The sequence below is a fragment of the Pempheris klunzingeri genome, chromosome 15 (genome assembly GCF_042242105.1).
Source record: "Pempheris klunzingeri isolate RE-2024b chromosome 15, fPemKlu1.hap1, whole genome shotgun sequence".
NCBI classification, from domain to species: domain Eukaryota; kingdom Metazoa; phylum Chordata; class Actinopteri; order Acropomatiformes; family Pempheridae; genus Pempheris; species Pempheris klunzingeri.
Genome location: NC_092026.1, coordinates 16,762,613 through 16,790,588, shown reverse-complemented (window position 1 = coordinate 16,790,588; position 27,976 = coordinate 16,762,613). Strand labels below are relative to the sequence as shown.

Sequence of the window (27,976 nt, the reverse complement as noted above, 5' to 3'; positions counted from 1 at the left end):
GGACTTAAAATATATTCTTATAATAAGCTCAAACTCCATATCAGAGGTTTTTGTTACAGCAGGCATTTTGACTTGTCATAAGAATAAGAATAAGAATAAGAATAAGAATAAGAATAAGAATAAGAATAAGAATAAGAATAAGAATAAGAATAAGAATAAGAATAAGAATAAGACCGACTTTATTTATCCCGGAGGAAATTGTTGCGCCAGAGTGCGATACAGAGGTCGTCACAACAATACAAAATATTAAAATACAAAATTGAACAGAAACTTCGACACAATAAAATACAATCAAATAGTCTGTCCCTTTTTTAAAACAAAAAGTACAGATTGAAAAGTACAAATTTGTGAGAAGTGTCACAGTGCGTGAGGTGAAGTGTGCAAAGTAAGTGAAACTGTACAGAATAGACTTAGATTAAATAAGATATGTGCAAAGTGCAAACTGCAAAATGGGAGACAAAGTGAAAGGGAATGACCTTTACGGTTATTGCATATGATTCTGTCATAGCATAAAAAGCACAAGTGTTACTAATGACATTAACAATGGCCCTGTTGTACTGAGTGAGTCAGTGAGCCAAAAAAGGCCCAATTCCAAAACTGTTGCATTGAACTGGTCAGTGATGTCACATCAGGTTAAAACACCTGCTGTGAGTTGCTGAGATGAAAGTTACACCCCAGCAGAATAGATTTAGTATTATAGAACCTAGATGAGGCTCTTTGATAAAATAGAAAATACCACATGCCGCTGGTGGTTTGAATACATGGTAACACATGGAATAGTTAACTAAAGGACACATCACATTTTATGGCTCACTTCATTAGGTTGACTCTGGTTTATTGATTCATTCTTCCATCATGTCTGATACAAGAACTGTATGACTGTATGAATTGTAACGCAGAGATCTTTAGCTTTTAGCTTTACGCAAAGCTGCAAAACAGCCCCTCTAGCATCACCACCACACACACATACTGTCAGTGCATCTCTCAGCTTCAAATGAAACCTCTCCTCTTCGATACTGTTGGCTGTGTGTCCCACTAGAGGGGTGTGTCACGTACGTGTGTCAGTGTAGCGGGTCAAAAGCAGTATTACGATACCATGTAGCCTGTATTTATTTATAGCCTACCTCTTCCCTTTCAGTTAGTAAAGTAATATCACATGCGATCATCTCAAGCATACAGGGCACACATATCCTGTATGCTTGAGATGGATCATTCTCAAAAATATCCAAAAAACTGCCACATGCCCCCCCCCCCTGTAAAACGCTATGTTTCACTTTCTCCTTGAGTCAGGGCTAAGTGACACCTATGCTCTGAATCCTCAGCAGGTGCACCTCCTCTCTCTCTCCTTGTCCCTGAGTGACCCACAGCCACATTCTAGCGCTGTGCCGGTGCCAGCAGCAGCAAATCAGACACCAGCACCCCCTCCTGATATGTACTTCTCTGTCCTGCATCCATTATTTTTAGCTAGGATCCAAGCCTCCATCTACACTTAATATGGGAAAAGAGTGCTTCAGATTCGCAGCCACCTCTAAATCCATCATATCACTCTTTCTTCATTTGGCGCAAAGCAGACAGGCTCAACACACACACACACACACACACACACACACACACCATCCATCTGTATCTCTTTATTCCTTGCTTATGCACCATCTCCCTCCACCTCCATCACCGTCTCTCCCGGCTCTCAGGTTGAAAGGAGAGAGAGAGAAAAGGAGCAGGTTGGTCCTCATTTCCGCACCCCTCCCACTTTTACATGTCTGAAACACACACACACACACACACGCACACACACACACACACACACACACAAACACACACACACACACACACAAAGCTGTCACCCCAGCAACCACATTGCCCCCCCCCCACCTGATCTTCCCCATGCCTGGTAACACCCCACATAGACACACACTCACACCTATGTCAAACTTAGCCCAACCCCTCTTGCACCCTGTGCCCCACTGCCCGTTGCCCATGTGAGGTTTTTAATAAGGTGGATGCAGGAGTTGGTCTTGCTCTCTTCTGGGTGACGCGGACTGGAAGGGGTTCTCCATTCTTTTTACCAAGCTCTTTTTTGTTTCCCCTTTGTTTACTCTCTGAAACTGCAAATACATCCATCATATCATAGAGAGGAGCCATGAAGTGGACCTGGGTGCTTGTGGCAGTCTTGCTGTCCTTTGGGGGGCTTTCGTTGGGCAAGGAGTCCTTGGACTTCCCAGAGTATGACGGCAAGGATCGTGTTCACAACCTCAACGCCAAGAACTATAAGTCTGTGATGAAGAAGTACGATGTTATGGTGGTATACTACCATGACCATCCCGGAACCAGCCGCGTCGCCCAGAAACAGTTTGGGATTGAGGAGTTGGCCCTCGAGGTGGGTTGAGAAGGGAACTATGGGTAGAATAAGGAGGGAAGCTTACTGTGGAACTAGTGCTGGATTCATAATGCAAAGCATGCACAGTGACTAGACTGAAAGTTGCCATTAAGAGCTTGGTGGGATGTTCTGATAGAGTTTGTGTTTTGATCTATTTCCAATTATTTTGGTTGCACAGAATTTAAGTCATGTAGATGTGAAGTGTGAGACTGTATACTGCTGTTAAACTGACATGTAAGGGTAGGATACAAGACACTCTTATTTATAGTGAAGGTGTAATTGTGTGGTTATGAGGACAGATTTGAAATGTGTTAAATGTGAAATCGAGCATGGAGGGAGCTATCACGGGAAAGTGATGTTACAAGGTAGAAAATAGCTTTGCAGGATTCAGAAATGCTGATAAGTGAAGTGTCAAAATTGTGTCACAAGCCTGCTGTGTGTCGTCAGCGTCGTCCAGCCAAGCCAAAGAGCTGAGCTGTGAAGACCTAAGGTATCATTTATTCTGGCCAAGGCTTAGCTTTTGTAGGGGGTGGGGGGTTTGATGCACTCAACACACCTATATCCGTGTGCCTGTCACAGGTCAGGCCTCTTGTCAGGCTGCAGTAGTTTCATCACATTCCTCACAGAGAGACATTACGTCATCGTTCAGCTCACAAACATGTTGTCAGACCACAACTGACCCTGGCTCCTTCTCAGGTTCCTTAAGAAAACACTGAAAGCAAATAACAAAGACTCCCACACCACATTTTCAAGGAAAAATTATATTTGCATTTCACATCTTTGATGTTTTGAAGTTGACTCCAGGTTCACAGTCACCCAGAGATACAGAGATAAATTTGACCAGAAATGGAGAGCAAAATGAAAGTCAGCTAATATAGAGGTAACTGAATATCAAACAGTTTTTCAGACAGACTTTATACTGTTGAAGAAATACTGGTGTGATATCTGCTGTGAAAATGTCATTCCATAAAAAAGCGATGACTGATTTATTGAACATATACAGCGGATCATGTGGCAAACAGATTTTATGGCTCTTGGCATGGCCACTTCATAGTGTACAGTAAGAGCTGCTACTTCGCACACCCGATGCATTATAGCATTTTCAGGAGAGCTGCAAGAGCATCAGGCACTTTCTCTGACCAACTATTGGCAGTTGTGAACATACCATCAATTTAATGTGCAAATAAAGTTGAATTTGAAAGTTGAAGTTGAAATAAAGCAAAGTTGAAAACTGATTTCTACATTTGTTTTGTACAGATGAAATTGGGGCAAAAGATTGTATACAGAAACTTAATCCATCAGTCAAAAAAGAAGGGATCTGTCTTGTCATTTAAAGTCAAAATGAACAGAAGGGAAGGAAAACAGCTGAAATAAATATTTATATACAGGAAAACACAGCCACCTCAACTCAGCTGCCTCTGGTGCCTCGTATGGGAGCGTTGGGGCTCGGTCTCCTCTGGCTGCAGTAGTGCCGGCTCAGCTCTGCGCTCTGATTGACACTTGCTGTACTGTACTTGTCAGCAGATCCCAGAGCGCTGAGCATCACTGCCACTTCACCAAAATAGTCCCTGGTGTGGTGTAGCTTCTGGCGCTATATTTATCCCGAGCAGCTTTTGTGGTGGGTCGAGCTCCCTGAAGGCTTGTGTTTCTCCTTATGAATGCATTATGATTTACATTTAATGAGGTTCTATTATTAGTAACAGACAACAGCAAAGGGCTCAAAGTCTGAGAGGTCAGGGCGCTCTGTGAGCGTAGGTGAAGGTTAAATGACATGTGACGCGATTAGAATGAGGAAGTCATAATTGAGTGTTTTCTCCCCAGGTCAAAGACTTGGCTCTAAAGGTGGTGTAATTCTGTGACTGGGGTCTGTGTGTTGGTCATATGATATGAGCGGTAGACCTGATGCTCAATAACTGTGTCATGCCTCCATTCAAGATGGCCTACACTCTCCATACTACAGGCAATGTACATTTAAATTATAGATAAGCACCCATGGATGTATACATTTACTCCTTTAGCACTTAGGATATGAATGGGGTGACTCTGCACTGTCCAATATCATTTCCATCATACGTTGTGTTTATATTTTTGCCATGTCCCAGTGAACTGGCACAAAATGACAGTATTTAATGTACAGCTGCAGTGTATTTTGCACGTTGTGTAGATGGAAAACATGCATATATCAATGAAATGGATATATTACATATTATGAAATCCCCACCCAGACACTGAAGCTGTTTCGACTCTACATGTAGTTGGAGAAGTTCAATTATTCTGTAGAAATGATATTAGCCACATTAGCGCAGATACCCAGATAACTTGATTCCCCATCATTGAATGATGCATGTTTTGCATTTTGAGGACATGCAGATATAATATTGTATTAATACAGCAAAAAAATACAGAAAACAATTCTATGTAACCTTTTATTTATCTACACAAATACCCTTTAATCCCTTGCATGTAGATCTGTAATTTATTAGTTTTACTAAAGTGGTTAGAAAAGACAAGGGAAAAGAATTGGAAAAATCAGGTAAACCGATGCTTTTTCATATCTGTTTATTACTGTTTATCCTCACTTGTATCCTCCTTCAGTTGCTTGGATAATGTTGAGCCACTTGCCCTTTAAAAGTTTATTTTAGCCTACTTAAATGCCAGATGGTTGGAGTCTAGAGCAAAATATAGTGCAATTCAAAAAAAAAAAACAGGCTAAAGTCACAGCAAAACCAAAATATTTTATTTAAAGACTTAAAGACTGATTTGTTTTTACAAAGTGCATGTTTGAATTATATATAACTTAAAAGATATAATTTTTCATAATTTCTAACTTGCCTGCAAGGCTACAATCTCTGATCTGCATTAATGTTTACCCCACCCATCTGCAAGTCCAATCAAAAGAAATGCCAAGAATTATCAGCACAGCAGCCTGCAGGATAGACTGGTTAGTCAAACTATTTATGCCAGTAAAAGCAGCTGCTCAAGATCTCTGACACCAGTCTGCACCCATGTGTGTTTGTATGTGTGTGTGTGTGCGTGCGTGCGTGTGAATGTTTTACCCTCTAAACACACTGAGGCAACCCTCAAACCACTTCCTCAATGCAGTCAGGCTGTGAATGTGGCACTGCCATTGGTGGAACCAACTGTCAGTCATGAGGTTCAAGTTTCATACAGATTTAGAAAGTGCATAAGCAGCGCTCTGAAAAGTAGGCTTTTATGGTAATGAAACTACGGAGTGAGACATCTTTGTCAAAAAGGCGTAAATGTGCATGAGATATGGACATATGCACTCAGCTTACTGCACAGTCATGCAGGCCCATGTTCCCATGGTTTAATGACATGTACTAAACTGACAAACCATGTCTTCAGTTATATGACAGTGTCTTTGTTTTCCAGCTTGTAGCCCAGGTCCTGGATGAATTTGATGATGAGGATATTGGAGTCGGCCTCATTGATGCAAAGCACGACAAAGTCGTTGCAAAGAAATTAGGTAAACACTCAACAGAATAAAGATAGCTGCAGACACTTGCGCCTCAGGTCATTAGCCAGTATCAGTATCCCAAACTAGAGTCAGTCTATTCTTCTGTAATGGCTAATAACATAAAGTAACCTGTCCAACTAGAGATACCGTTGCTCTGGCCTCCTTTACTATAATGTACTTACTTACTATATAAAGTAAGTAAGTATTATCAGCAAAATGCACTTAAAGTATCAAAAATACAAGTACTCATTTGCTGTAAAATGGAGATACCTGGTTTTCAGTGGACAGGAAAGGTATGGAAAAAAGTCATGTGAAAAGTGGCTACCATATAGTAACTAGTCAGCCTGCAGTACTGTAGCAGTTACACAAATGTAGTGGTGTAATAAGCACAATATATGGAGTATAACTATAAAGCTTCGTAAAAAGTAGAGTACAGTCCTAGAGTAAATCTACTTAGCACTTCTTCCAATACTTCTTCTCTTTTTCCCAGGCCTTCAGGAGTCCGACAGCATCTTCATCTTCACAGAGGATGAAGTCATAGAGTATGATGGCGAGCTTGCTGCAGACACTCTTGTGGAGTTCATCTATGATGTTCGTGAGGATATAATCTCCCAACTAATAGCCTGCCTTATTTTAGCAAAAAAAAGTCTTTGGATCTCAGTTTCCTTTCTTTGAAGACGTGACACACTCTGACTCTGTGTTTTTCTTTTCTCTGTCTCTGCCTCCGCCCTCACTCCTCCATGGCCTACCTTTTTCTTCATAGGTCCTTGAGGACCCAGTGGAAATTATTGACAATAGTAGGGAACTGGAAGCCTTTGAAAACATCGAAGAGGACATCAAATTGGTGGGCTACTTTAAGAGTCACAAGTCAGAACGTAAGAATGTGTACTGTGATGGCATGATAACCTGTTTCAGTTTATTTGTTACAGCTGCATTTCAGCATAATTGTGAATAATTGCATATCAAGCAAGCAAATCTAAGTTTGAGTTGCAGACTGTTTTAAATTTGAAGGTACTTTTCAAGTGAGCACACTAGAAGCTACATTAATGATGAGAGCAGCAAGTCTACATTCTTAGATATTTCATACAGGAGCTGATCTACTGAAACAACTTGATGGATGCCTATAAAATTTCAGATTTTGAGGCTTTTGTCGATGCTGCTGAAGAGTTCCATCCTCACATCAAGTTCTTTGCTACATTCAGTTCCAAGGTGAGTAATAAAGACTGACAGATTATCTCTCAGCTCATCTCTTGAGTTGTTCAGGCAGACTTAGAACAACAAAAAAGAACGAGTAGAAAATAAATTAATGTTTGGTTAGGTCTAACATGTTCTACCAAATGAACCACTTGGCCACTGCTTTTTAAAATAAAAGGTTTTTGAAAATAAAAAGTATTTTTAAAAAGCACCTTTTAAATTAAAAAACAATGGGCCAAAAATCGAGCCTTGACGTACTCCACAAGGAGGCTTAAGCCTCTTTGACATTTGACCACTAATGAACACAAAATTTTAGAGCAACATCTTCCATTTCGTGTATTTTAATCTCATAAAGAACAATATATACTCTACATTATAGAACCAGAGGGTTTTGAAAAGTGTAAAATATATCATGTGAGATTTTTTAAATATATCATGTCATTCAATCAATCAATCTTTATTTATAAGAATTCATAACAGTGTTATCTCAAGACGCTTTCCATAAAGACCAGGTCTAGAACAAACTCTTTGATTAAGAGAGAAACCCAATGATTCATGCAAGCCAATACAAACTTTTAATGAAACCTTTTTGTTATAAACTGTTAATATCTTCATGGTCCACAGGTCCTTTATGCTCTGTTGTTGGTTCTAATCCTTTGGTGGTGTGTTACAGGTTGCCAGGGCTCTGGAGCTGAAGCTTAATGAGGTGGACTTCTATGAACCCTTCATTGAAGATCCAGTGGTCATCCCAGGAAAACCTTACTCTGAGGATGAGCTGGTGAAATTCATTGAAGATAATGACAGGTGAATCCCATTAATCTTATACTACAATGACTGGATAAGATACAAACTTAACCTTCTATAATGAAAAACAAAATCTTATTCCTCTTTTCAAGACCAACCCTGAGGAAGCTGCAACCACACAACATGTACGAAATCTGGGTAAGAACCTGAAAGTACCACATCAAATTAGACCCAAGGTTTTTCTTCAGCTATTCTTCCACAAAGAGGCTTTTGTACAACTCCAGGATAGTCTCCGAATTTCCTGACATTACTAACTTCAACAAATACACCCCAGTAGGATCAGTTTGTCTTAATTCCCTCTACAGGATGACGATGTTGATGGTGAACATATCATTGCTTTTGCAGAGGAGTCTGACCCAGGTAAACCAACCCCGATTTTGAAAAACATTAATGACAGAAATACCAACATATTCTAATAAAGAAGGTCTACTTTATAGTAGACTGAATGAAAGAGCAGTAATAAAATGTTTCATAAACATGCAGTTTAGTTTCACTGTTGTACTCTACACTTCTCAGACGGTTTTGAGTTCCTCGAGATCCTGAAGGAAGTTGCAGAGGATAACACAGACAATCCCAACCTCAGCATCGTCTGGATTGACCCTGACGACTTCCCCCTGGTAAGAATATAATACAAGGGAAGATCGTTCACAAATGTCACATTCATTTGATTGACACTGGCTTGATCATAATTGATTTCCCCTGCAGCTTCTGCCACACTGGGAGAAGACTTTCGGAATCGACCTGTCCACCCCACAGATTGGTGTTGTCGATGCTGATGATGTGAGTAATATACATATCCTTGATTGGCTATGTCCCCTGTGTCTGCTGGCATCTGTTTTACGTATAAAGTAAACACATGGCCGAATCACTTACCAAGCACAGTAGGCAACTGCCCGTCGACCCCAGTCCTTCAGGGATTAAGAAGGCCTGTGGTTGTCCCAGTGGCAATTATTTGTTGTAATTTCATTCAATACATGAATATAATTGGTAAAATGCACCACTAAAGCATACTTAAAAGTGAAATAGTAAGGGTAGCTCCTGCAATCTAGCCAGTCTTATGTCAACATTTACTTTGAAACCCTTAATATTTCAGTTGATATCATGGTTAAATGTTGCACATCCTTAAACTAATCTATATTTACTCAGATTATCACAAAGTAGCTGAAGTCAAGCAAACCGGGTGCAGAGCAGTATGCAAGTGTGGATAGTTTGGTTCATTTCTGAGACTTTGGTAAAATTGGTTGGGGGCCTGTTCCCTGTCAGGTTAATCCAACCTTATATGCAATACAGTATGAGTGAGTCCATATGATATCTACATGTTTATCTTGAGTTTACAGAATCTACTGCACAATCTATAACACCTCTTAAATACCATCACCTTAAAGGTGCCCCATGGAGTGAACAAGTAAGGTTGTGTTTCTGACTGAAACACATTGTGTCAGTCCATGAGAAAAGCATTTCCTTCCTCAAAAACCAGATTGTTTTTTCAAATATTAAATTTTTTACATCAGTGTTTTGATCGCCTGCAATTTTCTTCTTCAGCGCCTCTGTTGGTTCACTGCTATGTTTCTTTACAAAGCCAGCTGTTGTTCAGAATAGCATCATGCCCACTCATGGCAACATTACTCCATAATGGTCAAAAACAGCACATGGTATGTTTAAGGCTTTTGCCTCCTCAGAGAATCGGCAGCTGAACTGGTTGTATTTGTTCTTCGTCGCTCTGCAGGCTGACAGTGTCTGGATGGACATGGACGACGGTGACGACATGCCATCTGTAGATGAGCTGGAGGACTGGATTGAGGACGCTCTGTCAGGTGAAATCGATCCTGATGATGATGACGACGATGATGATGATGACGATGATGATGATGATGACGACGACGACGACGACGGCGACGACGACGATGATGATGACGACGATGATGATGACGATGACGACGATGATGACGACGATGACGACGACGACGATGATGACGACGATGACGACGATGACGATGACGATGATGATGATGATGATGATGATGACGATGACGATGATGACGACGATGATGACGATGATGATGACGATGATGATGACGACGATGATGACGACGACGACGACGATGACGACGACGACGACGACGACGACGATGACGATGATGACGATTAAATCATTAAGTCAACATTTACTCTTTAAGTCTGACCAATGCAGTTTCAAGAGTCAACGTCATTAACTCTGTCAAATCATCCTCTTTTGTATTTAGTTCTTATTTTGAACTTATTTTGAACTCTTCATTTTGTTTCTCCTCTTCTCATCATCCTCTCTCTGCATGTCACCAGAACAATATTCCATTACTCGTTTGTCCCTCTTCCCCACATCTTCACTAATCCTCCATGTAACAATGTACTTTCTAAGATCCCACAGTGGCTTATTCCCACATGTAACACTGTCTGGTACAATAAAAAAAAAAAGTTCTTTCAACACCATATCATCTACTCCTATTGATTTTCAGATTATTAAAGTACTGGTGGGGTTGCACTGTTTTATGCATTATGTCTGAGTCCATCTGTGGAGTCTGTTGCAGTTTGAATGTGTTTTACTTGTTCATTTATTTTCTTGTTCGCCCCAGCATCGAAACAGCTGAAGCCAGATCCAAGGGTGCTAGCAGGCTTTTCTGATGGGTCTTAGGTATCACCAGCCTACTCTGTGAAATCAATGTAACGCTGTACACTAAAAGTGCTGTACATCATATGGATGTTTTCTACGATGATGAAATATGACAACAGCCATATTCTATTTTTGTAACAAGAGAAATTTAACTTACTGTAAAGTCTTAAATAAATGACAGCTTGGACAGAAATTCCACAACTGTATAGTTTTTTTAAAACTGTGTGTGTGAGTGTGTGAATCCTAAATAATAGAATATACATCATGTGCAGAATCTATATGTAGTCTGTTGTAAAATAGTAAATACTGTATATATTATTTCTATACATATATATGTTTATATAAACTGTGTGACACCCTCTGGTAGCCCCACATGGCTCATTTTCAAAGTCTGAACAAAGTTTAGTTTAAAGATTATCAAATGAAAATAAAAATCTACACATAGCAGCTTTAAAGTGAAGATGAATCAGAGATGGAAAGGTGTATTTTCTGTGCAGTACTTTGGGTGCTAAAGTGACCACTGACTTGCCAAATGAAAATATAAGTGCTGCAGGATTTCAGGATGAGTGCTCTGAGTGAAGTGCAGAGAGCCGGGCCACAAAAATCAATCATAATGAGTCAGTGCAGAGGTGAACATCCAGCACATGCTCACTAACCTGTAAATATCACAGTAATGCAGTGTGTGCATCATTTTATTCATTTTCCTTTCCTTTGGATACTTCCAGTGATGTAGGTTTGGACTTGATAAAAGTATCTTACATTTCATAAAAAGAGCAAAAACATGGATTTTCCACAGACGAGAGCACATCTCCCACCAAACTGTGTCTCTAAATCCCAACCTCCATGGGTATGGTGGTGTTAGTTTTTCAATAATCCACAGATAAATAGGAGGAATGAGGGCTTCTTCAAAAAGAAGGGAGCAGTTCAATACAAAAAGGTGACAAAGAACACAAAAGTGGCTTGAGGTGGCATCTACTCAGGTTGCAATGCACAGCATCTTTCTCAAGCAGCATCCTACTGCCAACGTGGCCACATTTTTCCACCAAATATTGTTTACAAATCCCAACTTTTATGGCAAAACGTCAAGCCTATGTTTAGGCCTGTATGTATGGGATTTCATACAACTTAAGCCCAAAGTCTGTTTTAGGATAGCGTCCACACCAGGTGGGAGACTTTAAAGCACGGTGGGAGACGGCACAATTTGCAGATTTGGCTTGCACGTAGCTTATTACCACACATCAAATGTGGCACACATCAAATTCAAGGTGAACAAAAGCTGAACTGCTGCACAGATGCACGGAAGCCAAGATGGAAGCAAACAGTCAAGTTGAAACATTTAGTTGAATGTGTGTGTAGTCTTTTTATTACCCCAACATGGCTGCCTGTAACCACCTATAAATCAAAAGACCAAATGTTCCACTGTGGCTTGTAATAATAACAGAATAATAATGACTGAAACATTTCATTGCTCTCTTATCAAACCTTTATTGCTCTTCACAATGGACAAAAATGTGCTTTGTTCTTCCAAACTTAAAGTTTTTTGATTAAAATAAAGGTCACTTAACATAAAAGTATTTTGGAAATAGCTAAATCTAGAGGAATGGATACAGGGGATTGATGCTAAAGACGGTGACAGGAAACGTGAGTGTCTGGTCCGTCTGCTCTTCTCATCTTTAGCCCCTCTCACCTCGTGACGTAATCCCCCTCCAGACTTTGGCGCGCCTGCGCCAACTCGAAACACGCCCCTTCTTTCTGCAAGCCATGTGGCTGTCGTTGGTAAATAAAGGCTTCCGCTAATTTATAACTTCCCTTCTACTATAATTTAACGCGGAAACGCTGCTTACTGCGCCGTAGGAGCAGCCAAAATGTCGGCGGGCGTCGTGAACCTCCAGGCGCAGGTGGAGTCGGTGCTGGGGGCGCTGGTGAAAGCGGCCACGGTGGAGTTAACCAAACTGTTTGAGAGCAGGTACGGAGCCGCGGCGCCGGATGGGGATGCGGGCCGCACCGGGGACAACAAGGGACACGACACGTTCAAGGCACTGGGTAGTTTGTCAAGCGGGGACACAACACGCAGCATCGGAGTGCAAGTGGACGAGGACATTTATCCGCCGCTGGAGCTCTGTGGTTTGTGTCTTTGGAGATTTAAATGCTGTGACTTCCTGTTTGCGTCCATGGCGAAGCTGCAGAGTGCAGACTGTTGCTCCTGAAGACTTGAACTGCCTGATAAAATCAGACGCAGGGTCCAGCATGTTTTGTATGCAGTCAATATATTTATTTCGATGCATTTGTGCATTTAGTTGTTGCACACTTGGTTCATCTGTAGTTGTTGCACTCAAGTCTTACAGCGAGTCTCCCATTGAAAACCCATGGTAAAGGAATGTATGTGTCCCCCCCCCTTCTCCACAGGCACCCTTCTTTTCTCAGAGGGCGATTGTTTAGGGGAGTTCAGGGAGGAGGGGGAGGGAATGGTGGAGGGGCGTCTCATTCCAGCAGAAATCCTCCTGACTGAAGATAATGGCCAAGCTGACCTGGAACGGTCGCCTCTGAAGGAACAGGTCAGTGAGTGTTTACAGGGGGAGTAAATCACCCAGAGGGGAACAGGCTGGGTGACACTATGAGCAGCTTTGTGACTTACACAGTTGCATGCCATCACAGCCTGACTTTTTCTAGCAGTGCTTGTCTTGCTGTCGTTATTTAATGGAAGGTGTTGATCATAGTCGGTCTCGTGGCTGATACCAAACTGCAGACGCGTACGTTTGTTGTGTTTCTTCTTTAATCAGATTGTGGCGCAGACCCTGGACATGGTGGAGGTTGAAGCAGAGTCTCCAACTGATAGTGTGCAGCTAACTGACGTTGTTATGCACGGAGAGGAAAGGCATCAGGACGGTGAGTTGGGGTTCAAGTCTGAAACACACAGGGGCAATCAGTCTGGAAGCATGTACATGAGACAGATCAGACTAAAATGGGGCTTTTATTTGTGAAGGTTTTGAATTGCTGAGTACAGATTAAACAACTGGCTCTCAAACATAGAAAACTAATTTGGATTACACTTTTCACATTTTACAGGAGTGTCCCACTGCATGCTGGGATAGGCTCACAGACCCCCCCACAGTAACCGTGAACAGGATAATCAAGTACGGTCACATAAATATTAGATTACACAGTCAGGAATATTCAAATAAATAGCAGGATGGTAGAAACAGACGGGACAGGCAAGGCACAATAGGAATATCTCCGGGCGTGGGTGCACTTGATGGCTAACTCAACAATAGTTCTGAAGTTTCACCTTGCCTCACAGCTAAATGATACGCTTTTTGGTAAAAGGTGGAGGAATGCTGAAGCTGAATGAGGAACGGATAGTGAGATTGCACAATATAATTAACATGTCTTTTTCAGCCTCTGCAGGGACCCGGACAGAGACGTTGGCACAGGGACCTACACAGAGCTCTCCAGCTAAACAGAAGCCTCTCGTTATCCAACCGGATACGCGCAATGCCATTTCTGGGGAGAAGGTTAAGTTTGTTTGCCCACTGATCCTAAAGCCAGAGTCTCCAGCTCCCAAACCTGACAGTCCAGAGAAGCGTGTTCACGCCGAGCCCCAGCAAGCCTGCGGCAGCACCGCCAAGGGCACCGCCTACAGCCCGTCCCCGTCTGATGGGGCCGTGACACCTGCTCCTGTTGGGGTTTGGGAACGGATCCACACGCCGAAGGAGGCAAAGAACAACGTCCACATGAAAATGAAACTAAAACTGACTTCTGTGGACCAGAAGCTGATGCGTCCCTGTGCGGTGCAACTGGTGAACATGCTCACAGTGTCTGAGTCGCAGATGAAGCTTCAGGATGATAAAGATCACGATGCTAACCACAAATCCGGCTGGCCTCTCCCCAAAGACCTCCGCCGCCACCAAGGTCCTCACACAGGCCATCGCCTCTGCTGTTTCACCCCCTGTGGAAACGGCGTCTGGCAGCTTCAGAAGGTGGTCGCCCACTCACGCAACGGATACACCTGCAGCATCTGCAGGAAAACATTCAGGCGGCGGAAGATCCTCCGGCGGCACGAGCGCTTTCACACCGGAGAAAGACCATACTCGTGTTCAGTGTGCTCGAAGACGTTTGCACTGAGGAAGAGCCTCCGTCGCCACTTGAGGTTCCACACGGGGGAGAGGCCGCACACCTGCACGCAGTGCAACAAAAGCTTCCGTCTGCGAGACAACCTGAAAGCACACCTGAGGTTCCACTCCGGAGAGAAGCCTTTCACCTGCGCCGAGTGTGGCAAGATGTTCAGGATCATGAGGAATCTGGAGAGACACCAGTGCGGGTTCTTTGTTCCGTCATTCAGGGCGATTGCTGGCTTGTAACTGTGGAAGAGGTGGCCAGTTGTGGTGCTGCCATTTTCTACCTCAGACTGAACATACTGTATCTCGTTTGTAGAAGACATGTTATGTAAAGTTGTGATAAGAAAGTTTAAAGCTTTGAGAAATCAGAAACCATGTTCATCAGTTGATTCCTCATGTTCAGTCATTCCATGAAGGTTATATTTTAATGACAAATAAGGAGAATTTGTTTCTTGTTCCTTGCCATGTTTCTGCCTCTTGTGATTGTGGAGCGGTAGAGCCACTGGAACAGTGTGCAAGAGTTGACGTTACACTTTTTTAACATTAGACCTTCTGAGAAACACACAGTCAGTCTCCACCCAGCACAGTTGCATAGGTGTAATACATGGGTGAATGCTTAGTCACTTTTTTATGCTTTTATTGGTGATATAGAAGATGTCTGGTGATTGTTTGGGTGGGCAAAGTACAGACCCTCACCTGCCAACCCTTCCTGTGTCAAAGTTACATTCAGTCAAGTAAAGTACTTCGACTGATGTTTGTTTTTTGTCTCTATATCCTTTTTATATAATGCTCATTTATGTCAACCACTTTCTTTTAGAGTGTCCTTGCTGACTTAATACAAAGTCTGCTTTTAATGTGAAGGCATCACTCTGTGAATCTCAAGTTCTCCTTTTAAATACTTTTTAAACGTTTTTTTTGTATTCCTTGATAAACATACTCTACATTGGCAAATGTCTGTTTTCATATTTTTAAGCTTTTGATGCTTGATAAGTTTTCTGTGTTGCTTAATAAAAAAAAAAGACATCTTTTTGGCACACAGTGAATTCAGTCCTTTTAGTTGTGTGAATTATTATTATTACATTACATTCAGTATGGAGCAAGGATGTGCCTTTTCAATACAGCACCTGTAAATATGAAATATATAATATAATAAAATAAAAGGCTCAGAACCAATAACATAAATGATAAGATAGTTAATAAACAATTATTTTTAAGAGATTAGTTATATGGCACTTGAAGATTTACAGAATTGATTACTCAGATCTTCCATAAAGTGTGTAATATTTTACATGTCCAGCATAGATGCACACACAGTAAATACCTGTACCTGAATACACAGAGGAGAGCTCAGACTTGCTACTGAACACACGTTTTTAACTGTATCTGTAAAACAAAAAGCTAACTTTGTCACCCGTATTGTTTTTCTTTTAATTACATTTGGGAGTTAGTACATTTTATCCACCAGAGATCCCATAATGCTCTGGGCGATGTAAACAGGAAGTGTACGTTAGCTAGGTTACAGGAAGAGATGCATGGATTGGTATTCATTTATGCAGAAGCCTTGTTGGAGCTATAATGTAGGTTTTCGTAAGTCTTTATTTAACAAGTGCACCCGTTCAACCCTCAGTGGCATATTAATGTACACGTTTCGTTGAAAGTCACTACAAACGTTTTATATTGCTAAATTAGCCATTAGCAGGTCCTGTCTTCACTATGACTATGACTGCCGTTTATGGCATACCAGCTAAATGTGGTAGTTCTGATTTGTTTTTATAAAAGTCTGAGCAGATTCAAGAAGTTTTAACCAAGGCAGAACTGAAAGAATATGTTACGTAAGTAAGTAGTTTTTTATTTTATGCCTTGACAAAGTTAAATCTGCCGAAGAGGAGGCGAGACTCACATTTACACTCGACAAAAGTTTTAAAATGTCGACCTGTTTTAACTTCACTAAAGACTGTGTAATGTACTGTACAGTCTTCCAAGGGTTGCGTCAGTTATATGACATCATTTACAGATCAAGGTTGTTGTGCAGCTCCCACACACACGTTAATGATTTGAGCAGGGTCAGTCTCAGAGCAGGTGTGACCAGCCCAGGGTTCATTCGTACTTTAGATGATTATTGCCATAGTTCTGTACTTTACTTCAGTCTCATATCTAGGGTGGAGTGGTCATGATCCTCCTCCTCTCAGGCCCCGCCCCATCAGGAAGTACAAAACTCAGCAGTGCTTTCACTTTTAGCTGTGTGTGTACTGAAGACAGAACAAGCAGGACTGAGGGCATTACTCAGCTTTAATCTTAAAGGTAGGAATCATTTCAGTGATTCTCTCCCATGATCTTGAGCTAGAGGTCATGGGTTACTCATCACAGACAAAATAGACAATAGTGTTTACGAAGGCAGCAGCTGAGTGCAGTGCAAACTTCACAGGTAACTATTAACGTCCTGTCTGCTCTTTGAGGAAGAGGGATCAAGAATGGTAGACAGAAAGAAAACAAAGCTTGAGGAGATGCTGACGTGCCCGGTGTGCCAGGACATCTTCAAGGATCCTCGGCAGCTGCCCTGTGGACACAGCATGTGTATGGGCTGTCTGGAGAGCATGATGGATCACTCCTCAGACCTCCCCTTCCGTTGCCCAGACTGTAGGGGATATTTTGGACGGATCATTGGGGTGCAAAAGAGCTACACACTGACCAATATCGCAGAGGACTTCAGGGAGATCAGGAAGAGGAAGGTATGTGCTTTTTCACCTACAGTCTCTTTAATTACGACACTTAAAAGAAGCAGAGAACTAATAGTTGTGGAACACTAAAACTGATCCTCAAAACGCCTAACACACCGTTTCTTCCCATCTCCAATATTGAATTTTTGTAAGCAGGACAATCAGACAAAAAGGGTGTACTGTGACTGCTGCCTGGAGAGAAAAACTTTGGCCATGAAAACATGTTTGAAGTGTGAGGTGTCGCTGTGCAAAGAGCATGTCAAGGACCACCTGGAGCTGCCGGTGTTCACGGGGCACCCCTTGGTCAATCCTCTGGGTGACCTCCTCGAGAGGAAATGCCCGCAGCACGAGGACGAGGTGCTGAGGTACTACTGCAACACGTCCAGACGCTACATCTGCAACATGTGCGCCCTGGAGAGCAAGCAGCACAGCCTGGCCACTGAGGCCTCCACGGTCCTGCGCAGACAGCTGACTGTGAGTTTTGAACATATGATTGCAAAGAAAAAATCTGAGCATCATTATGGCAGTAAGAAATCAGGTTGGATTTACAAAGGAAGGATTTGATAGCAACAGCTTCTTGTAAACCAATGGGGAAATTCCTGTAGCTGACTGTGCTACAAAGAAACTGGTTTTCTTTGGCATGACAATGAAAAGTTACAAACTCGTGCTGTGGGGAAAAACCCACAGAACTTTGTTTTAAATTCTAATGGGGAGCCTAAAGTTTCCAAAGATGCCAGATATGTAAGAACATTTGGATTGTGTGCAAAACAATTGTAAAATAGAATGATGCTATTTAAGCCATGAGCTATTTAAGGGGAAATAAAAGGACAAAACTGGATGTTAAGGGGTTTAAAGTATAACTGCATGTGTTTATTCAACAGGAGCACATGGACCAGCGATTCAAAACGCTCAAAGAGCAAATTACAGAATCCAGTGAGTCCGTAAAAAAACTCCAACAAGACATCCGACATGAGGTGAGCTCTGTTTACTAAATTCTCATTTAATGATTTCAAAGGGTTTACAGTTTGTTTTGAACACTTTTCAGATCTAATGTGTATTGCCCCTTCTAACAGAAACAGAAAGTGAATCCTGCGGAGTCGTCTCTCAACAGCGTCACAGTGGTGCTGCTCTGTCTGTGGTTTATTGTTCTGTATTATGGTAAGAGAAGGCCAAGCATCAGCATCATATTTATCCTGTACAGTACGTGTGAACATGCACTCACTGATGTCCATCTTTGTTGCCAACCAGCCTACACCTACTCTGTGGATAACCAGACGCTGACCGAAGCACTGGACAAGCAGCAGAAGCGCGTGCATCACATTTATTCCACCCTTGCAGGTAAGAAGGCAGGTTTCAGGTCCCCACAGCAAAAACGGAATTCAGCAACATGTGATTGACCATGGGTTATCATAATGCAGTCTGACTCTCAGTCTCTGTGTATTGTGTTCAGCACATCTCAACTCTCATATTATATAAAACATATGGTAAGATGTTTGTTAGTGGGTGTATGAATTTTGGGAATGTGCTAGTTTACACATCCATGCTTTCATAAGGAATCTGAATACAAGAAAAGGGTGCCTGTAGAACATGTGGGTGTTCAGACACTTCAAGTTGACGTCTGCAGTTCTATTGTATAATCTGTCTTTCGCTAATAAAACTTCTTTCAAATAACTTTTTTTAAAAATCCTTACATAGAACGTTTGGCTCATCGTCCAAAGAAGAGCCACATACCTCCACAGACAGAAGATCAAGGTACAAAGTGATCTGTTAAAGGCTTACAATTGAGATTAAATGAAATCAAATGAAACCTGATGGAGATGCTCTATTTAAGAGTGCTGGAGAGAACCTGTTCAGTGTCAGTGTGATGCAGACAAGGTTGTTTTGTGTGTAGAATCACTTTAAAGGCCGACTATGAGTACGTTTACATGCACACGATTAATGATGTTAACATGGAACATGTTCATCTAATCTTCAGTAATAGAAGATGATACAGACAATAAATTCTATATAATTTCTATCTGACCGACTATGTGAGTCGCGACATGACAGAGAAGCATCAGAAACCTGGACGAAGTGTTTACATTGACACTGAATCCAGTCTGAAAACTGGATGAAGAACATATCCAGATTTCTGACAAAAGAATATGCTGTTTACATACACGCTTTTTATTTAGTTTACTTGTGTGAATGTAGACACACTGATTGTTAAACTGGCCAGTCCCAAAGATATGTAATATGAATTACAGCACAGATATACTGAGCTGTGTGATTTTAAAGTGAGATTATATAACTTTTGCCAACTGACAGTTACATTGTGTTTTAGCATCAATGTCATCTAACAGATGGCAGAATTAAAATATGAACTTTAAAGTCAGCAAACTGGTTGAATAATATTAGCTACAGAGCAGTATACATATATTTTATTATATTAAGGTTAGCTAACATTAGCCACTATACAGTGGTCCAGCTGCTTCAGAAACTCCTGAGTGTATTAAATAGATCATAATGCTTATTTCTTTTTTAACTTTTCTTTTTTAAGAGAAATAATGTTATTTCTTCTTACACTCAGCAATTACTGAATCCCTTAAAATCCTAGAAGTAATAGCCTGGTTAATGACTGCTTTGATTTCCATGGGTGCGTATTATAAATGAGGGTAGCATCAAAATTGTGAATGTAAACCCAAACGGTCTGTGTGTGTCTCAGGAAATCTCTTGCTGGACGTGGACACAGCCAGTCCTTTCGTCGGAGTCTCCGCTGACCTCCAAACGGCAGAGAGAGTGAAAACCAAACTGGCCTATCCGAACAGTAACAGCCGCTTTGACGAAGCCCCGCAGGTCCTCTCCGCCCGCTGCTTCTCCACTGGCACCCACGTCTGGGAGGTGGAGGCTGAGGGATACTGGGACATCGCAGTGTCCTACAAGAGCATCCAACGCAAGAGCAGGTACAACAGCGCCTTTGGAAACAACGAACAGTCCTGGAGCCTCACGCACACGGACAAAGGCAAGCTGTTCGCCTACCACAACAGACAAAAAACTGTTGTCTCTGGAAGCTTGCAGGGCAGCCGGATAGCAGTGACGGTTAATTTTGAGCGAGGCAACATCACATTCAGTGCTGCGGAGTCCATAGTCACACAGCTGCATGAGTTCAGGGCTAAACTGACTCAGCCAGTGTGTTTGGGTTTGGGGCTTTACAGAGTGGATCCACTCAGTAGAGCTTCCATCGTCAAAGCTTCATGAATAATCCTACAGACACTGGATCCAGACTGCCTTAAATTATGCGGCCATTAGGAGAACGGAAGTAGACTCGCACTTTATGTGGAGGGGTCTGAGGGTTCAGACAGGACTATGTCAAAGCCAAAAAAATAGAACCTTTGCATCAGGAATATATTTATAGATTATATGTTGTTTTAAAAGGTATGCACAGTAGGTGATTGTCTCCCATTTACTGTGGGTCTTTATTTTAGTATAAATGTAAATGATATATATACTGTATATATATATAGTGCTTATAAGGCTGGGATTTTCTATTTTCTTATCTTTTTTTAATGTACAAAAGAGTATGAAATAGGGCTAATAGACACACTGTGAAACTAAAAAAGCGCATTTCTCAATGTTGAGGGCCTTTTAACAGATGAAGACCAGTCTTCATCCCTGTTATATAATTTAAATGAACAAACATACAAATGTAATGAATTGTAGCTGATGAAATGTGATGAAAGCAGCACACAGACTGACCACTTATGACCCTTGTCTAATTTTTTCTAAAAACCAAAATTGCATTATCAAAACAACGTGTAACGTGTTAAATCATACTGGCTTTGCCAAATGACTTTTCCTTGTCTTCTTAGAGCACATTCTCCTTCTTCAGTCTAAATTTCAGTGGAGTTAATAGAATTACAGATTCTTGACTCTAGTGTGTGTAGATCTTGCTGAATACCAGCCATTTATACAGCTGGATCATGGTAAAGGCCAAAATGTCGCTTTACAGTATCAGAGGTAGAGAAGAGTCAGAGTCAGCAGATTGACTCAGGATGTCCGTTACTGAGCCATATTCATCGTAGATATTACTGAGTAACTGTCACTATCAGTCTTAAGGTTGTCAACATTAGCCCTGCATGTGTTCAACTGAGCAACAGCAGGTTTAAATGACAAAGATCAGAGACACGAGAGATGTATGGAGAAAAATGGAGAAAAGGCACTATTTTGAGCAATTTTGCTTATTTATTAAGAAAACATTAATGTGGAGCATTTTTTAACAACTGAATCATCTGAAGAGAATTTTACAAAAAAAAAAGAAGGCAAATTGAACCTTGAAGGCCACTATTCCCAGTACAAAAACAAGATATACGTCGATACAAACTGTATTCCCACTCAATGCACATTTCACCGAGCAAAGAACTGGACTCTCTTGCTTATTGCAGAGATGTGACACACCGGAACATTTCAGAGCATGAATGTCAAGTCCGACAGTGAGCGCTGTACGAAGCTGCTGAAAAAACACTGATACCTTGATCCTCTTCGTCAGAGTGTTTTGAGAAACAGACTTTTCCAACAATATAAACTGACCTGTGTGACCTTCAGTGGGGAAAAAAAGAATCTAAGAACACCGTTGTTTTGACCAACTTGAACACTTAATTGTGCTGATCTCTAGCTGCCTTGAGGTCCCTTGACTACAAGCCGTGTACATAATCAAACAACACTACATAATTATCCACACTGCAGACATTTCCACGGTGTTGGATTTCATTAGAATAGTCTGTGGGCCAAAGTAGACACAGGATGGCTGTCCTAATTTAGTGATGCATAGCAATGCTATTTGTCTATTGTCCTGTCAAAACCTACCGTACATGTACAAAAAGAGAGAACTGTAACACAGCGGTGAAGGACGGTTTTGACGTTTCTGTACTGCACCAGTTCTGTATCTGCTCACTCACTCTATTCTGGGTTCTGCTGTTGCGATCAGTAGCGGCTGCACTTTATTTCACTGTTCCCATGCTCTGATTCCTGATGGAGCACCAGGCCCGGAATATATTTCTGAAACACAGAAAACATTAGATTGAGAAAAGTTTTCTAATCTCAGCTGGAAAGGAAAAAAAAGAACAAGTGCTGGATGTGTCAAACCTCTACACACCTGCAGTGAGTGGCCACACATTCGTTGCTGCAGTATTCTTTGTCCCAGTCTTCACTCTCTACAGCTGGGTTGTTACAGCCCGTCCTTACACACACGCTCTTCACAGACGCAGCATCACTGGACCCATTAACCTCCATCTCATTCTGGGAATAAAGGGAAAATTTAGAGGAGCAACATGAATATCAATATAGTATAATATAACCCAGCACAGATATACATCTCCACAAAGCCCCATGACACAGTGAAAGCAAAAGTTAGACTAAAAATAAGTATGATGATTTGGTCCGCTTGGCCTTTTTTCATGCATTAATATTAACTCCTTCAAATCACAGTTGATACAAATTTCTTTATTTGCACCAACCAAGACAAAAAGATTTCAGCTCAAAGACAATAGATAAAAAACTGATGGCATGTGTGTCCATCCTCTTTAAGTCAGTGTTTAACTGAAGCAGCTTTGACGGCAGTTACAGCTTTAGTGTTTATTTCTCCAATTGTCTGTGTGAAACTGCTTAAGCTGTGCGAGTCTGATTTTTGAATGAGCAGCAATTTTCACCACCCCGGGTGTCATGTGAGCGTCTAGCTGTCGCTTTCTGTTGTTCTGATGCTCTGCTGTAAAACTGGTGAGACACCCAGACAACAGTTATATACAGCCGTGCCATATTCTTTCCATTTTCTAATGATACACCTGACTTTACTCAGAGATAACATGGAATTCTTTCTGCGTTGCTGCCCTGATCCTCTCAACTTTTCAGTCTGTTGTTTCTGACTGGGCATTAACCGATCAATGCTGTGAAACAAACAAAAAAACATAACAAGCCACAGATATATAGGTACTACTTTAGCTGTAGGTAGGAGGAACACAATTTAACGGCTTCTGACTTGTGAAGCAGAGAATAGCAAAGATTTGGCGGTCACATTAAAATGTGACCCACTTAAATAGTCTGCACTTCTGAAAGTTAGGAAGTTGTTGCTACAACAACAGCTTGGCATTGTCTTGGGATAAATTATACGACAGCAGCTATGTGTGGAGTTATTTGTGGATAAACAAGGTTCCCACTTACCTCTTCTGAGGGCAGCACTTCTGTTACTACATCCTCGTCTGTACTGCCTGGGGCGTCGGCAGAATTCACCACCTGCACCGACACCACGGGTGCAGACTGAGCAGACGTGGTCACAGTAGACGACACAGCCACTGTATTGGGGACAATAATTGGCAGGGCCTCTTTGCCCTGCAAGGAGGCAGGGACTATTTTTATCTGGAGTGGAGGCGGAGGTGTAGCCGTGACGGACACAGGGAGACCTGGCATGACGCTTCCCTCGCGGGGCTTGGCTTGTAAGGGTGGTGGTGCTGGCGCCATTTGCTGGAGCCGTGGTGGAGGCGGTGCGTTCTGCATCTGCTGCAGCGGCGGTGGCTGTCGAGAGGCCCCAGCCACTACCAGTGTTGGCTGCAAAGTGCGCACGCCTCCGGGCAACACAGTCACCACCTGGCCCCCCGCCTGCAACACGTGCTTTGGGATTATGATCTTGGTGATGGTCTGGGCCGGGGGCGCCGCAGCTGCCGGAGCGGAGGCTTTGTTTGCCCCCGTGCGGGAACGTGTGGTCATCTCCGGGACGTCCAGGATGATGTTGGAGGCACAAATGTTGGTGATGGTGTTCTCCTCCTGGTTGTTGTTAGCTGTGCGGGTGGTCTGGTGACCAGCAGAGGGAGGGGCAGCAGGCGTCGGGTTGACCACCGGTGGAGGTGGTGAAGGGGCAGTCTCCATCTCTTCAGTGGCAGGCTGTGGTGAAGACCAATTAAAAAAATCATATGAAAAAAAGAAATCCCATCCAGCGATCAACTGGTTTTCTCTTTGAGAACATGATCTTACCTGTGAGAGCTGGTTTGCTTTATAAGCTGCTAGTGCTTTCAAATATTCCCTTTTGGCTGTTTCTGTCTTTCTTTTATACACCTAGTGGAAACAAAACAGGTACCACTATTGTAAATAGATGCCATTTTCCCCTACAATACCAACAATAATCCTTTTTTTTTCTCCCCCAAAACAGACACAGAATGTACAAGCATGTGTTCTTCTACCTGTTTCTGTTCCTCAGCCAGGCTGTCCCACATGGACGCCACAATCTTTGACACCTCTCCAAAAGAGGCGTTGGGGTTCTGGCCCTTAATGGCGGCCTGGGTGTCTCTGAAGAACAGGGCGTACGCTGAAACAGGTTTCTGTGGTTCATTTGGGTCTTTCTTCTTCCTAACTTTCCTAACTGCCGCCCCAGTTATTGCAGCCAGTGCGGTCGGCTTCCCCCCGCCCCTCCTGGCCGTAGCCAGGGACACCGATGATGTAGCGGTTGGGTGGGAAGACATGTGGGAGAGCGCGGAGGATGAGGAGAAAGATATGGTGGAGTCTATCAGCACACTCCTCTGAGCAGAGAGAGGAAAAGTAGAAGAGAGGGGAGGAAATTAGCTGCAGCATAGCATAAAACATAGCATGAAACCCAAAATACATGTACACAAGACTGCATGCAAGCAGACACTGACACAGGCCTCTGCAGGTGCAACCGCTCACCTTGAAGTCTTCCATGTCCTCATCCTGCAGGGAGCCAGCTGGTGACGGTGTCGCAGACAGCGGCTGCTCATGCGTCTCTGAATGGTGCCTGATGTTTTCACCCTCAAGACCCATCGTCAGCTCAGTCTGGTTAATAGTGGTCAGGTGGCTGCTTCCCAAAAGACCATGACCAATGTCACCAAGTTGGACATCGATGGTCATGGGGGACGAACTGCTGAAATGTGAACCACTTGAATTCCCCAGTTCCTGCAGTGGAAGAAGCACACAAGAAGTTGCAAACAACTCTTAACTCCATTCATGAACTCTGAACAGCGTTTACTCACCAGAGCCGAAGAGCTCAGTAGGGCTCCCCCTCCAGTCTGACCCATCGCCCCAAGGTTCAGCTGCTCCAGGCCTTGAGACCCCGAGTTCACAAAGGTGGAGGCGAAGGACGGGTCATTGGCCTCCACCACCAGGTTGCTAACGAGGCTGCGGGAGCCAGAAGGTCCCCCGGTGCCGTCTGACCCATCGGTCAACTCAAAGTGGGACACCGCATCACTTATGCTAAGAGTCGGATCTGGGTCAAGGGAGATGGGGGGGATCTCAAAGACCTCATCCCCGAGACTGGGAGTATGAAATGTCTGCTACAAGTGGGGGAAGACACGACATAACGAGTCAGTACTAGATGAACTGAGACACGCGTGGAGAGATCAATACAATGAAGAACATATTTCGCTGCACTAGTTTTATTTAACTCACCTCAGCGGATAGGAAAGGATGGCCCGCCCCACTGATGGTGAGATAACTGTCGCTGCCTTCTGGAAACTGAAACAGGTCGTTACATTAACCAGCAAACGTTAACTAATTAAACAACTTCTACTAGTCAAAGCTGACCTTCCCAACGAAACGCTGCTTAACGTTAGCTCACCTTATTTTCCTCAGAGTATCCGCCATATGCTTGGCTGTCCAAAAACTCCGAGTCAACATTCTGAGCACAGCCGTCCGACAAGTCAGAGTAAAAATTAAGGTCCATTTTGAAATGATGTACTCTCTCTACTGTACTCTATTTATTTCCTCGCCCATTTAGGTCAACTGTTCCAACATTAGCCAAAGCTGCTAGCGGCTAGCTAGCTAATCATTACTAGTTAGCATGACGTTCCGGTTCGAGGAACGATGCTAAGCTACTTTAGCTTTGGGGAGCTGGGGCCACTCTGGGATTTGAGACTGATAAAAAGTAATTAATCACAATGTTTCCAAAATACTACATATGAACTCCCCAGGGCGCAAAGCTCACTGGAGGCCCAGCATAAAGCCATTCATATGCCGGAGTGATGCTCTCACCCGGACGCAGTAGCTAGTGTTGGATTCGGGGGCTGTCGGAAAAAATGACATCGTCAATTCAAACGACTAGCGGTACCTAACGTCTTTGCTAACTTGAATTCCTACCAACCGTGTACCTTGCTAAGATGTGACAATAAAGAAACAAATATCAGGGTACCTTTCCTAACCGACGAAAGTGAAACTTGACTACAGCGACCAGATGATCTACTTTCTTATTTCTCCGAGTGTTTGCGTTATCCGAAATCCATATAGAAGCAAACAAAAGGCCCTGAAGGCAGCAGCGCCTCCCACTGTAAGCAGACAGTGAATGATCCGGTCCCATGAGGACTGTCCCCACTCTCTACACTGTGTGGCCATTCAGTAAAGGTAGGCTTTAATTACTAAACATGACTTAACAATTACTTTAACTTGCAGTTGGAATAACTGAATGGAAATACAGTATTTTTAAGTGAAAGTCAGCAGGTATGTGGCTGAAAAGTGACTTAATGGTTTTAATGGGCATCAACAATGCATCCTACAATAAAACATGTTTGGCTTTTGGCATCTTCAAACCTTCAAATCTCAAAATCAATGCTTACTGGATTTAATTTAATATTATGTTGTAATATTTTTTTGGTATTTGTACAGAACTTTTCCAAACGACAATAAAAGAAAGAAAGAAGTCAAATCAAACAAGATTTCCATTATGTTGTAGTGCACACTACCCTACTTCCCTCAGCCGCTGTCCTCATGGTAGGACAATACTCAAAGTTGTCCCCAGTCTTTCAGAACAGTACATTTTTCTAATATTTTGTGTATGTTGTATGCTGCTATAATTTAAGGTTGTATATATTTTTTTTCCCTTGCAAGAGCGTAGTTTCAGGAGCATTTAAATGTCAAGACTTTAGTAAAGCTTCAGCATGAGCATTAATGAAAAGTGACACAGTTTCACCTTTGATGCTTTACATGAACAAAGGAGAGTGATTATTTTACCTGACAGACACCTTGATGGATCCGGAGTCTTAATTTTTGTCTAAAGTGTGCAGCTCCGATTAAATATTTCGCACTGCTTTAGTATAAATTGCTCCCCCATCTCCTCTGCTTTGTTTGTGTTGTTTTGCATTCTTGTGTCACGACACACCCATCGCATCCTGTCACAGCTGATCCCAGATTGGACTTGGCCAGACTTGATGATTCTTAAAAGATGAGTCACATATACTGTAATTCTATTACATATTAGAAATAATTCAATATACCAGGCACATATAGAGATTTAGACACAGGGATGTGTACAGTAGAATTAGGCCAGTGGGACAGCCCTATGAGGACAGTTAACAAATAAGTTGGTCTTACCTTTATCATCCGGGCTTAGTTCATTGCATCATCCTTATCTGACAAAGGCCTTTAATTAATCATTTATACCACATTTGAGTCGTTTTAGGACTCTCTGCCCTGAGTTCAGACTGTCAGGCAGCAGGACCTTCTCTCCGGATATGAAATGCCCTAACATGACCTTTCCTTTGAATACAGGAGAAAACCGATCTGATGAAAAACTAAGCTTAAGTTCTGCTGATCAATGTATTTCTGTTGATGTCTTGGTATTCTATTCATATTCTAAGTCTATTTGGTATCAATTGCTTGTAAAATTTGTCCATCATT

At 42.4% G+C, this 27,976-nt stretch overlaps 4 protein-coding genes across 8 annotated transcripts; 3 read left to right on the top strand and 1 right to left on the bottom strand.

Annotated features, from left to right (window-relative positions):
• The first annotated feature begins 1,980 nt into the window (after positions 1-1,980).
• On the top strand, positions 1,981-10,693 carry casq1a (calsequestrin 1a). The gene is made up of 11 exons (XM_070844681.1): positions 1,981-2,377; positions 5,771-5,864; positions 6,346-6,446; positions 6,619-6,730; positions 6,991-7,064; positions 7,723-7,853; positions 7,946-7,991; positions 8,159-8,213; positions 8,370-8,470; positions 8,559-8,633; positions 9,580-10,693. The coding sequence occupies exons 1-11, from the start codon at positions 2,141-2,143 to the stop codon at positions 10,000-10,002; spliced, it is 1,449 nt and encodes a 482-aa protein (XP_070700782.1). The 5' UTR covers positions 1,981-2,140; the 3' UTR covers positions 10,003-10,693.
• A 1,575-nt stretch (positions 10,694-12,268) lies between these two features.
• On the top strand, positions 12,269-15,556 carry LOC139214896 (zinc finger protein 250). Its single transcript, XM_070845841.1, has 4 exons — positions 12,269-12,624; positions 12,907-13,055; positions 13,281-13,386; positions 13,897-15,556. The coding sequence occupies exons 1-4, from the start codon at positions 12,366-12,368 to the stop codon at positions 14,856-14,858; spliced, it is 1,476 nt and encodes a 491-aa protein (XP_070701942.1). The 5' UTR covers positions 12,269-12,365; the 3' UTR covers positions 14,859-15,556.
• A 570-nt stretch (positions 15,557-16,126) lies between these two features.
• Positions 16,127-21,093, top strand: LOC139214318 (E3 ubiquitin/ISG15 ligase TRIM25-like). 5 transcript variants are annotated; one of them, XM_070845136.1, is made up of 9 exons: positions 16,143-16,192; positions 16,805-16,916; positions 17,076-17,344; positions 17,489-17,806; positions 18,214-18,306; positions 18,406-18,490; positions 18,581-18,670; positions 19,028-19,084; positions 20,037-21,093. In XM_070845136.1, the coding sequence occupies exons 1-9, from the start codon at positions 16,148-16,150 to the stop codon at positions 20,567-20,569; spliced, it is 1,602 nt and encodes a 533-aa protein (XP_070701237.1). In that variant the 5' UTR covers positions 16,143-16,147; the 3' UTR covers positions 20,570-21,093. The 5 variants fall into 5 exon arrangements, with proteins under 5 accessions (XP_070701240.1, XP_070701237.1, XP_070701238.1 ...); XM_070845137.1 differs by lacking the exon at positions 16,143-16,192 and adding an exon at positions 16,395-16,447 and having other exon boundaries at positions 16,854-16,916; XM_070845139.1 differs by lacking the exon at positions 16,805-16,916 and having other exon boundaries at positions 16,127-16,192.
• Positions 21,094-21,539: 446 nt separating this feature from the next.
• Positions 21,540-26,308, bottom strand: tox4a (TOX high mobility group box family member 4 a). The gene is made up of 9 exons (XM_070845771.1): positions 25,926-26,308; positions 25,757-25,822; positions 25,342-25,641; positions 25,019-25,264; positions 24,538-24,873; positions 24,332-24,412; positions 23,525-24,241; positions 22,464-22,606; positions 21,540-22,366 (listed from the first exon to the last, which is right to left on the bottom strand). Exons 1-9 carry the CDS (start codon positions 26,028-26,030, stop codon positions 22,309-22,311), a joined length of 2,052 nt encoding a protein of 683 aa, XP_070701872.1. The 5' UTR covers positions 26,031-26,308; the 3' UTR covers positions 21,540-22,308.
• Between the last annotated feature and the right edge of the window lie 1,668 nt (positions 26,309-27,976).